Source organism: Hypoxylon fragiforme, assembly GCF_022984875.1.
Source record: "Hypoxylon fragiforme strain CBS 206.31 chromosome Unknown GGS25scaffold_5, whole genome shotgun sequence".
Lineage (NCBI taxonomy): Eukaryota > Fungi > Ascomycota > Sordariomycetes > Xylariales > Hypoxylaceae > Hypoxylon > Hypoxylon fragiforme.
The window spans coordinates 190,220-201,787 of NW_026054760.1; the positions used below are offsets into that span (position 1 = coordinate 190,220).

Consider the following 11,568-nt stretch of genomic DNA (forward strand, 5'->3'; position numbering starts at 1 on the left):
AATGTGGGAAGGTGTATCGGGAAAGAGATCTCGTGTCAAGGTTTGACAGAGTAAATAGAGGGAAGGTGAAATGGAGGAAGTAAAGTTAAAGAAGGCGTGATGAGTCTACCTTGATAGTAGGTAGCTGTAACTGTAGTCGTAGTTGTAGTGTTGGTAACTAAGGCCAATTGAGTATTGACTTTGGTGATGAGACACTTGTGAAATATGAAGATTTTTATTCCGAATGCGAATGGCTCAGTAGACTGAGGAAAGAAGGAGAAATCTAGGTAAGTATTGAGAAAAGGTGGTTGATATTTATAGTCTACGAAAACAGGAAGCTGTCCTGGACTGTGTGGTTAGGTGTGCATGAGTACAGTCTCACAACCCACAAGGTACTATGCACTAGGGACTTGTCCCATTCAGATTCATGCAGGTCGAAAACCTTGTTAGCTACTAGTGATCGATCAGAAGACCCTGTTGACCATTCGTTGACATCGTGAAAAGCCATTATGTGCCCTGTGTGAGGCTAGCAGTGTTGTACAGTAGGCAGACTGTATCAATCGAGGTTCCCGAAACTTGCAATGGTACGCTACGCCGTGGGATTGGTTGAATGGGTAGTTGAAATTTTCAGTTGAAACTTAGTTACCTAGGCAAATAGACGGAATCCATAGCACTAGTACTGACAGATCGTGGTCATATCCTTAGTTACCTGAGATTATGTAACTAGGTGTTATGTTGATTGGGAATATCCATTCGGACCAGACGCGAGAAAGTCTCTATTAATACTCAAAGCTTGGACACGAAACTTAGTATATAATTGCAGTGAGGCGACAATTACTGTGGACATTCAGAGGACTTGGTGTATAAGTCCATCCTGGCAAAAGACACATGGCGTTGAAGCCCTCGTTCTCATTGATACACAAATACCAAGTGTCTATAGTAGACTCTATACACGATCTTAAGTGTCCTCTCATACTATGAGTAAGTTTCATGGAATATGTAAGAGGGAATTTTCGTGGATTGTAATGGAGGATAATACTCCAATAGACGATAGTAAACAATGACATGTCGTTGGATGCACCTGTCGAGCAGCCGGCGGGTGGATATGCGACAGCTGCCAGGATTGAAAATAGGGGTAAACAAACGCCACTACTCAAAATTCTCAACATCTTCTTTACTTGCAAGACACGAACGAATATAGATGATAACATTCAAATAAACTGATTAAGTGTTTATAGGCAATGAGTTTTAGTTTTAATCGGTAATCCACCATTTTATCCACTATTTAAGAAGAGCCCCCAACGCGAAGCCATCGCACACTTCAGTGACTTCACGCAGCCTGAAGTTACACGCGCCCATTGACCGACCTAACACCTTTCAAATTGTATTGATGATCCAAGGAGTTATATCTAATGCAATTCACCAGTAACCTAAGTATCCGCGAACTTTCCGTTATCCTCTGACCTTCTAGTTGGCTGGGTTGAATTCGGGTATCTCTTCATTCGGCACTCCGGAGGCAGCATCGAAGTCGAAAAACTGGCTTAAATCCTGTTCCCCATTCAAGCCGGATGATTCCAGAACGTTCTCTGCGGGCGCCTCCACGGTTTCGGTTGCAAGCTCGTGATCTTCCGACTCTGGTGATCGGTATGCCGGTGCAACTGGGACCTGCTGCGAGGCGCTGCTTGGTCTGGCTTGAGGTTCCTGTGGTGGGGATATAAAGGATTACTGGAAGCCGTTCTAATTCTGCTGCTCCGGTTCAAATTGATTGTGATCTTCCAGAAGCTGCTGGGGAGGACTGGGACGAGGAGTGCGTTGTTGCGGAGCTTGGCCCATCTCCAGTAGGTCGCTTTCCCTCTGTATCTCCTCGAACCGCACCTTCCAATAATCCTTTTCCCGCTCCGCATTCGCCGCAGCCGCCTGAAGCTCCGTGTTCTCATTTTTGGCGGCTTGTATCTCACCCTCCAGGCCCTCGGCTCTTTCCTGAGCTTGTTGAATATCTTTTCGCAGGTTCGTCTGCCGCCGCGGCTTCTTGATTGCCGCTATCTCTCCTTGAAGCTTCGCGTTGTTATCGCGAGTCTCGTTTATGGCTTCCTTGACGGATGCCAATTGCTGCTCCGTCTCTTTCAGATACTCGGGGAGCATGCCAGTAAACTCTCGGTTTATATCTTCTAGTTCCGCGACACGAGCTCGAAGCTTCTGGAGTTGAGCGGAAGCATCATCGTTGTGGGTGGTAGCATTGGCGACCGTGTTGTTTGTGGGGGGGTTCATTGGAGACTCTGCGGTTCGGGCCTTCTTGGATGCGGGGCCCTCCGAGCAACCAGCCATGCTGCGCTTCATGGTGGCGGTGATTTTTATGAGATTTTCAGGTGTTGAAGAGGAAATTTTGGTTATTTATTGTAGGTTGAGTGTTTGGTTCAAAGTGTGGAAGATAGGAAGCAATTGATTATTAAATATGGATTTATGTTTCGGATTAAAATGTGTTTTAAGGATGGAGATTGGGAAGATGAAGTATGATGAATGTTTAAAAAGATGCGAAGAATGAAGGTAGGGAATTAAGCAGGTATTTGGTCGCCTTGGTACCTAAGGCATGCAGAAATAAAACAGCTCATATGAAAAGTCTGGGTGCGGGACCAGGAAATGTTTTGTGTCTGAGGGATATCTAGAGGTTTGCGAATCCAGAAATATAGAAAAGGGTATACTGATATGAGCTTCTCTTCGACATTGCCGAGCAACCCTTTGGACTGGCAGCTGTACGTACCTAGGTACTCAAGATCTTCACGAATATATAAATCTATGCTTCAGCACAGGTAGTCAGATCATAACAGCCACGTAAATTAAACGAATGTGTGTAGAGAAACATCCAATTAACGAGTATGCAGCACCAATGCTATCGTAAAACCAACAATGACCCAAACTATGCGCCTACTCTCTTTAGATGCTCATTTTCCACTCAAACCAATCTCTCTGAGGTGATGCTATGGATTTATTCCGAACTTGCTTTCGCCAATGACCCAACTTATATACTAGCTGTCTGTTTGCCATACTCTGCTTCTTGATTGGCCGGAGGGTTTTGCGTGGAATTCTCTCCAAGTAGGGAATTGAGGTCGAAGTTGAGGTCGGCTTCGAAGCCCGGCTCCAATGGCGCCAGATCGAAATATTCATTCGGCACGTTATCGAAGTTGTTGAAGGAACCGAAGTTATTGAGTCCATCGAGATCAAAGGGGTAATTGAATTCAAAGTCGTCGAGGTTATCGAGGGACACCTCCCCGGCAGCGACTAGTGGCATATCTCCTGTTGACTCCCATGATGTATAGATGGGCGCAATTTGGAACTGCTGTGATTTACTACTTTCCCCCACCTTATTTTGCTGGCAAGGAAAAGAGGGCTCATATTCGATGTCATCAAGCAGCGGAAGGTATGGATCATAAATGTGATCATGAATGTCCGTATAACTCTGGGCCGGAGTCGGATAAATATTGGGCTGTTCCGGGCACAGGTTCACCAGGGCCTTGAACTTTCCCTTTTTAATCCTCCGAAAGGCCGAGTTCCAGTGCTCTCTGGCACGCGTGGACTCCGCAGTCGCACGAAGCTGTAAGCTATCAGCTTTGTCGTTCTGCAGTTCCTGCTCTGAGATATGTGCTTTTCCCTGTGACCCCTCAGCCTCTTGACGTAGCATCGTACGTCTTTGTAAAGGCCTGTTGATTGATGACATCTCGCCCTGGAGTATCGCATTGTGGTTATCGGCGGCCTTTAGATCATCCCTTATCGCGGCATGCTCATTTTTCTCGTTCTTTATTGATGTATTAAGCATATCGACAAGCCCCTTGTTGATACTCTCTAGTTCTGAGACTCGAGCCTGGAGTCTTTGTATCTCGACCAGAGCGTTTTGATAGAGAGAAGAGTTCGTATGGGCCGGCTTTGGGGGAGGGTTAACCGGAGAGAAGACGGGTCGGGCCATCTTAGCAGGACGGCCGTCGAGCTGACCACTCGTAGTGCGCTTCATATTTGCGGCGTTGTGTTTGTTGTTTTGCTAAGAAATATAAGTGCGGATTGTTAGGATTGGTTAACGATTTATTTAGCTGCTTTTTGGATTATAGAAAGTAGAAGGTGCTATGAGTAAATGAGTAAATGAGTAGATGAGTAGGTGAGATTATTGTAGTAGATATTGAAGTAGAATGGGTAAGAGTGTATCAGATATACTGATGATATAAACGAGCGACATCAAATGAAAGATAAATAAATCACCTTCTGACCAGCGGTATGTTCTGATAGAGTGGAAGATAGTATTACAGTGGACGGTGTAAAGAGTAGAAACCGTTCTTGGAATGAAAGCTGTCAAGAGTGAAGTAGAGGAGGGAAAATAATAAATAATGAATTCAGATTTGGCCTAAGCGGAAATAAACTGTGTGTTATAAGACCAGCAAACCTTTGGTAAGTCATATAGAAAAGATAGGAAAGGGCATACTCAGAAGATGGCCTTTGCTCAATCTCGCGTCAAACAAACTCGCGTCAGACTCGCGACAGTGGTCTTTTATGAACGTAATAGACGTGTATATATGCGGATTGTCCTTCGATTAGTGCTAGGACTTCGAGCTTCGTTATCCGAGCGCTAATTCTCGAAGATTTAGGGATCTCGTTATCCTGGTTCTCTTTAGGAAGGTTAATTGACAAAAGACAAGTATGCATTGCTGCGGTTATGGTCTCAAACTTAGAGGGGATTGGAAATATTCGTAGAAGCAAGACGGACTCTACGTTACCTAGGGTTACCTAGGTAAACAAATCGAACTTTAAACCTTTACTTTAGCCTCTAATTTGGCATGGATATTCATTATATTGCTAAAATATACGGTATGTAAGTTTAGATGTGTACTCAATTGACTTCGCTAGAGCTTTATGAGGTATGAGGGCATGCCTAGATTATATACATTTTCTCGCCGTGGCTCCATGTACTGTACCTAAGAGCAGTCCCTAGACACTCATTTCAGCATATATAATATGATTTTCACGTAAAGGAGACAAATATGTCTAAAAGCAAATCATATTGATCAGTATATAGAGCCAAAACGGTATCTCCAACCCCATTCCTCGATGTGCCAATTACTAGCTCTTCGCCAACTCCCCCCCCCATAGATTTAATTCGCCGTGGTATCTTCCTCGTAAATTCCATTAAATAAGGAGTCATTGTCATTGTCGTTGTCGATGTCGGTGTTGTTGTGACCGTTGTTAAAATTAAAATCAAAATCAGGCTCGGAAGGCAAATTCTCAAGATACTGTTCCAGTGAATAGTTGTTGTTGACAGGATCCGACTCCGCGACTGTGAGTGTTGGCGTCTCGCTTGCCAGCTGTGGCGACTTGGCAGGGAGAGCATCTGGTATCTGCTGGGGTGTACTTTCGGTGCCGACTTGGGATTCATCTGGTTGGTTCATGATAGGTTGTAAAAGGTCAACCCTGTTGAACTGCCGTGATTGAACTGGATCGATGACGCCGTTGACCTGTTCTGACTGAGCTTGATTTAAGACACCCATATTTCTTTGCTGAGAAGTATGTTGCTGGGCACCAGGCATCTGGTTGATCTGCTGTAAATGAAGAGCTTGATCGAAGACACCGCCGAAATGTCGTTGTTGAGCTTGATTGACGACACTGTTAGCCTGCTGTGCCTGAGCTTTGTCGGCGACACCGATATATGTTTTTGGGAGAGTAGGTCGCTGCTCGGGAATCTGGATGCTCTGGGCTACGTTATTCTCCTTCTCAATCACTTCGAACAGCATCTTCCAATAATCACTGCTCCGTTGGGCTCCCACGACAGCTTTACGAAGCTTCGCGTTGTCGGCTTGGGCCCTCGCCAGGCCCCCCTTCAGGCCCTCAATTTCAGCTCTTCCTACTTGCATTGACACTTTAAGAATACGGCGGAGCTCTTCGTTATCCTTTAGCAATTTCTCGTTACGGAGTTGCAATTGCTGGAGTTGGGAGAGAGTATTGTTAGACGAAAGAGCAGGATTAATCATGGCAGGGTTGATGGAATGATCGCCGGTCCGCACGATCTTAGCCGGAGGGGCATTGGAGGTACTAGCCATGCTTCGCTTCATTTTGGCGATATTGTGGTGGATGTTTAGTTATGATAAGTTAGAGGAGGTGTTGGTGTTAGGGACACGTTTATGTTTGGTTTAGGGCGCGTTGCAAATTTGAGGAAAGAATTTATGATTGAATGTTTAAAGACAAATCTGATGGAAAGAAGTAGAAAGTTAAATAATTGATGGGCGAATTTAATATATGCCTTAGTTTTAGTTTTCTTGGGTATGGAAAAAAAGTTGAAATTGTGCATTTCGAGGATGACGGACTCTGTATACTTCGAAATCTTGACAATTTCTCAGATATAGAACCCTACCTCAGCACTGGTAATCGATTCATCATAACAGTCGCGTATAGAAAGAGAATATGCGTAAAAAAGAATTCAACAAAAACAAATTGACCCTTAAATAATGTGCATTCCTATGTAGGCGAAAATAGGGGCCAGGAACCATCCGCAAAATAAGGGCTATATTGTTGGACTTCAATTGTCAGAAAACGAGATGAGGATTGGAGGGAAACTGTTCAATTGAGGAATGGAAGAATGAAATATATACATGCTTTGACATAAGGTTTGCAGTGGCTATCGCTACTGCTTGCTTATATCAAAGAGAAGAGGAAAGAGCTATACTTGACGAGGCAAGAGGACTGTGGTGACAAGGCTATAGCCATGGAAGTGATGTGGTCTTTGCAAGTTCTAACATATATAAAGCGATGAATAACCTTATAATAGAACTTAAAAATTCCGATTTCCCTTCACCCAACATGCCGTTTTCGTTCTCCTAATGACCCAAGTAGTTATCCCCAACAAAGTTCGTCAGAACCTTGAATTCCGTCCAACGTCCCCTTTCCCCTTAGTTCGCCGGTGGGTCTTGTACTGCGACCTCGTTTAGGAAAGCCTCGATGTCAATGTTCGTATCGAACTCGGGGTCATTCGGGTCTACGTGAAGGCTGAAATCCAAGCCATTACTGCTCGGATCTACGTTAGGATTGAAGTCCACGCCAGTGTTGTTCGGGTCTTCCTCAAGGTTTAAACCTGAGTCCCAATTTGGCTCCCATGAAGCATCCCCCGGCTGTGTGTTGTGGGGATCTTGCGGATTATTATTAACGAAATCGGCGCCCGTGGACGTGACTTTCGAGTTTCCATTTGGGGGCTGGTAGGTCGGTGCCGTTGGAATCGTTCGTGGCCCACTACCGGCTTCGGCGCTGGGCTCTTGCTGTTCGAGCCCGGGGGAAGGTAGTGGACCCACACCGTTCAGAAACTGTGTCTGAAAGTAGTTGCCCGCATCGCTTAGGAGAGGAGTGTGGTGACCGGTGTTTTGTTGTACAGTCTGGCTGCTGTTCACTGCCTTCTGTGTATCTTCGAAGTGAGATCTCCAAAGATCTCGTTCCTGCTCCGAGTTCGTTATAATTCCGCGCAGTTGTTCATTTTCGTTGTTGATGTCTTGAAGTTCACCCTCCAACGTCTCGACCTTCTCCTGGCACTCCTCTGCTTGCTGGCGGAGTGCAGTTCGTCGACGGGGTCTGTCCAATGCGGCCTTTTCAGCCTGGAGCTTCGCGTCATGGTCGCGAGAGCTCTTCAGGTCGGCTCGTGCTTGGGCGAACTCCTCTCTTGCCTGGGCCATGCCGGCTCGGATAGAGTCGCGAAGTTCGGCATTTTTCTTCTCCAGCTCGGCAATGCGAGCTTGAAGGTTCTGTAACTCGGTGGATGTATTCTGGGGAATGGGATGGTTGGCAGTCCGGGCCATCTTGGCCGGAGTGCCATTGGATGAATCAGACATCGCGCGCTTCATGGTGACGATGTTGTGGATATCACTGAGTGAAGTTGAGAGATATGTTGGTGGATTGTAGAGAGGTATGAATCAGTCTTTGGTTTAAGACGTGTTGTGATTATTAGGGATCAGGAGAATGTATTGAAGTAAAAGTAGAGAAGGATGGTGGTGGAGGGTGAAGACAGAAAATTGAATGGCAAGTTCAGTAGAAATAAATGTGTGTGGGAGGATTATATAGTCGAGGGTTGTGTGGTAGAGTGCTGTGTGGCGGGGGTTTGAGAGCATTTTTTTTTTCGGATGCTATGAAGTGTGCCTGAGGTTTGGCGGGGTGCAGGAAAGGAAGAAAAGGGTGTACTTACATGAAATTCCTTCCGGCCTTGTTTATCAACGCGTCAGACTCGCGACATGGCCCGCAATGGCGGTTTTCCCTTCGATCAGTGTCAGGACTTTGAGGCTCTACACAATTCGAACTCTCAACGTTTTCTCCACACAATATCGTAAGCCTCTACTTCAACACGGGTAATTAGAGATAACAGTCACGTAAATAACACGAATATATATAAGAAGACAATCGAATTGATAAGTGAGCCCAAGGTGTCCTACGGGTATAAGGCTCTGCCTCCAAACTCCTGATCCCCCAACTACATTTTCCTCCGTTACTCTAGTTTGCCGCGGGATCTTCTCCAAATAGATTGTCGCCATGCAGGGAACCGACTTCCCAGTTAAAGTCTATGCCAAGGTCTGGTAGCTCTATCTCCGATGGTGGCTGAAGATGCATATTGGATGGATCAATCAGGCCTTGGAGACTACCAGAGGCTGGCTCGATGGGCGCAAGAAACTGTTGCTCTATAGACTCTGTAGACGCACGACGCTGTTGCTCGTTTATTGATTCAGGTGAGTTGTAAATTGGAGCGGCGGAGCCATACTGAAATCCAACACCGGGTGCCATAGCAGGTGCTGTTGGGTGTACAGGAACTTGAGGCATGAAGTTGACGTTCATGAATGGAAGTGTCTGGATTGGTTCGAAAGCACCCACGTTGTTTTGGGGAGGTGTCGGGTGAAAGTTGGTCTGGTTCAAAGCTTGGCTGTTCTGGATGTTCTCGTTCTCGTGCTGTGCTTCCTCGAAGCGTAGTTTCCACCCATCTCGGTCTTTGTGGGCATCCGTGAGAAGCCCGCGAAGTTGTACATTCTCATTCTTCATATTTCGGAGATTCTCCTCGAGACCCACAATCTTGTCTCGCGATTCCTCGTTTTCCCTACGTAGGTTGGTGCGTCGTCGAGGCTTATTTAGAGCCGCCATCTCTCCTTGGAGCTTGGCGTTGTGTTCTCGGGTGGCTTTTAGGCAATCCCGTACCACAGCCATCTCGTCTCTTACTTCCTTCATGTTTGCTGTAAGAAGACTACGGAGTTTCTGGACTTCATGTTCTAGCTCTAAGTTCCGGGCTTGAAGGTCCTGGGATTGATTTAAAGTGTAATGAGAGGCAGGTGGGTTGACCGGAGCACCGGCCGGGGCGTTGACTAGAGCGTTGGTCGGAGCATTGGTTTGAGTGCTGACGAGAGGACTGGTAGGATACCCAATAGTACGAGTCATCTTTGCTTGGAGGTTATTGATATGGCCAGACATGGTGCGCTTTATGATGTCGGTACTTGTTATTATCTTATGTTGTAGGGTGGATAAGTTGTCGACTGATAGGTATGTGTTAATGTTTTAGTTGGGACGCGTTAAACTTCAGGTGAGTGGGAGGACTTATTGTGGTAGAATTAAATACGCGTGGGAGGGAAGAGAGTGAAATTTAAGTATTGTGTTGGGTAGGCAGAGATTGAATGTGCGAAAGAGGGATGGAGGGGTTGAGGGAGTAAAAATTAAAAATCAGTTGTGTGTGAGAGGGGTGGGAAATATTTCCTGGAGGTGAGCGTGTGTGGAAAAAGCGAGAAAGGGTATACTCACATGACGGTCTCTTGGTTGCTAGCCAACCCGTTGGACTAGAGACTGCAGTTCCTTAAGCGATATTTGTCGGTATCTCGAGGAAGGTAATCGTGATGCCTCGCCAAGGTTCATGAGCAGGCTTTTAGTGATTGCAGTAACACTTTTGAGGAATGACGAATTTGGACGATATTTTATTTATAGGTGTTTTTGATGAGTTTGCGAATGTTCGTCGAAGGAAGATGGAGTATACACAATTCAAGCTCTGAGCATCTTCACAAAACTATAAACCTCCTTTCGGGAAAGATGTAGACATAAATGGCAACAGTCACGCAAATATTAAAAAGTATTTACACCAAAAACGAGGTTTATTGTTATATGGTACTAGGCTGTCCGATCCAGACACCTAAAGAGTCCCACAACCAACCTTAGGCAGTCGTGAAGCCTAACATAACCTATAATCTGCGCATAATACCGATTCGCGTATGAAATTGAGTCCCTGTCGTGTTCCCTGTCGTGTTGTCCCAAATAAGTCATCATCAACCAAACTTGCCAGTGCTCTAGGTTAAATGCTGGCTTCTTATGCGGTACTATCTCCGTCTTAGTTGCCCGGGGCTCCTTGCTTGAAAACATCAGCGAGGAAGGCATCGATATCGATATTTAGATCGTTGGCATTGAGATTGAAATTTGGCTCCCATGGTGATAGCTCCAGAGATTGTTCCGGCATGTTCCGTAGGTTATCGGGGGATGGATTCGCCTGGGGGAGGGCTACCCCATTGCCAGTTGAGTCTGGAGATCGATAGACGGGCGCCGCTGATATTTGCTGCAATGAGCTGCCGGCTGCTACAGTAGCTTGTTGTGGTTGTTGGTACATAATGGGCGAAAGTGAAATCTGCTGTGAAGAGCTGACGGTTGCCGAATTCGCTGCCTGTGCTTGGTACATGACTGTTTGTATAAGTTCCATGTTTCCACACGTTTGAGGAGGATTAAATCCGCCGGCTCCAGTGATAAATGGCGGAGGGGTTGGGTGGCCAGTGTGTTGATCGGGCATATTGAATCCCTGAATATCGCTTTCCATCTTTTGATTTTGTTCAAAGAGAGACTTCCAGAAATCTCTATCTCGTTGGAGGCCGGCCATATCGTCACGTAGCTGCGTATTCTCAGCTTTAGTGTTTTCTAGCTCTTCTCGCAATCCATGAATCTCTGTCTGTGATTCTTCAACCTCTTTCCGCAGCGTTGTCTGTCGTCGAGGTCTTTTCATGGCTGAAATTTCTCCTTGTATTTTCGCTCCGAACTCTCGGTTGCTCTTTAGCTCTACCCGTTCTGCCGCAAGGTCATCCTTTGCCTTCTTCATGCTAACTTTGAGCATGTCGAGAAGCTCTTTGTTTATCTTCAACAACTCTTCGTTACGAGCTTTAAGTTCGTCGACCTCGCCGGTATTGTTGGAGGCCAGGCTCGTATTAGCGTTCACCTGAGGATAATTCATAGGGTGGTGGGCCGTCCGAGCCATCTTGGCTGAAGGACCTTCGGTGTGGCCAGCCATTGATCGCTTCATGATGATGATGCTTAATTTTGTATTGTTTATAATAGAGTAATGGGTAAAGGGTACAGAAGCTGTAGGTTGTTGAATTTATTTTTGTGTGTAGTTTTGGAGTCGTGTGGGTTATGGAGTGGGATAAAGTAGCGAGATTGATGTAGCAAGATTGATGTAGTGAGATTGATGAAGTGTGATGGAAGTACCAAGATAGAAGTGCCGAGACGGAAGTACTATTATGAAGAGAGTAAAGTATTTAGGTAGACTGAATAGTAAGTCGGTATGAATGGTGA

At 45.8% G+C, this 11,568-nt stretch overlaps 6 protein-coding genes across 6 annotated transcripts; all 6 read right to left on the reverse strand.

Moving 5' to 3' along the window:
- Nucleotides 1-1,446: 1,446 nt before the first annotated feature.
- On the reverse strand, nucleotides 1,447-2,316 carry GGS25DRAFT_531312 (uncharacterized protein; the record flags this gene model as incomplete). The annotated part of the gene is made up of 2 exons (XM_049265481.1): nucleotides 1,447-1,680; nucleotides 1,855-2,316. 2 exons carry the CDS (start codon nucleotides 2,314-2,316, stop codon nucleotides 1,447-1,449), a joined length of 696 nt encoding a protein of 231 aa, XP_049116240.1.
- Nucleotides 2,317-2,995: 679 nt separating this feature from the next.
- GGS25DRAFT_521263 (uncharacterized protein) lies at nucleotides 2,996-3,982 on the reverse strand (the record flags this gene model as incomplete). Its single annotated transcript, XM_049264022.1, has 1 exon — nucleotides 2,996-3,982. The coding sequence occupies one exon, from the start codon at nucleotides 3,980-3,982 to the stop codon at nucleotides 2,996-2,998; it is 987 nt and encodes a 328-aa protein (XP_049116241.1).
- A 1,129-nt stretch (nucleotides 3,983-5,111) lies between these two features.
- On the reverse strand, nucleotides 5,112-6,065 carry GGS25DRAFT_521264 (uncharacterized protein; the record flags this gene model as incomplete). Its single annotated transcript, XM_049264023.1, has 1 exon — nucleotides 5,112-6,065. The coding sequence occupies one exon, from the start codon at nucleotides 6,063-6,065 to the stop codon at nucleotides 5,112-5,114; it is 954 nt and encodes a 317-aa protein (XP_049116242.1).
- Nucleotides 6,066-6,899: 834 nt separating this feature from the next.
- GGS25DRAFT_521265 (uncharacterized protein) lies at nucleotides 6,900-7,838 on the reverse strand (the record flags this gene model as incomplete). The annotated part of the gene is made up of 1 exon (XM_049264024.1): nucleotides 6,900-7,838. The coding sequence occupies one exon, from the start codon at nucleotides 7,836-7,838 to the stop codon at nucleotides 6,900-6,902; it is 939 nt and encodes a 312-aa protein (XP_049116243.1).
- Nucleotides 7,839-8,478: 640 nt separating this feature from the next.
- Nucleotides 8,479-9,441, reverse strand: GGS25DRAFT_521266 (uncharacterized protein; the record flags this gene model as incomplete). Its single annotated transcript, XM_049264025.1, has 1 exon — nucleotides 8,479-9,441. One exon carries the CDS (start codon nucleotides 9,439-9,441, stop codon nucleotides 8,479-8,481), a length of 963 nt encoding a protein of 320 aa, XP_049116244.1.
- A 901-nt stretch (nucleotides 9,442-10,342) lies between these two features.
- On the reverse strand, nucleotides 10,343-11,296 carry GGS25DRAFT_521267 (uncharacterized protein; the record flags this gene model as incomplete). The annotated part of the gene is made up of 1 exon (XM_049264026.1): nucleotides 10,343-11,296. The coding sequence occupies one exon, from the start codon at nucleotides 11,294-11,296 to the stop codon at nucleotides 10,343-10,345; it is 954 nt and encodes a 317-aa protein (XP_049116245.1).
- Nucleotides 11,297-11,568: the final 272 nt, after the last annotated feature.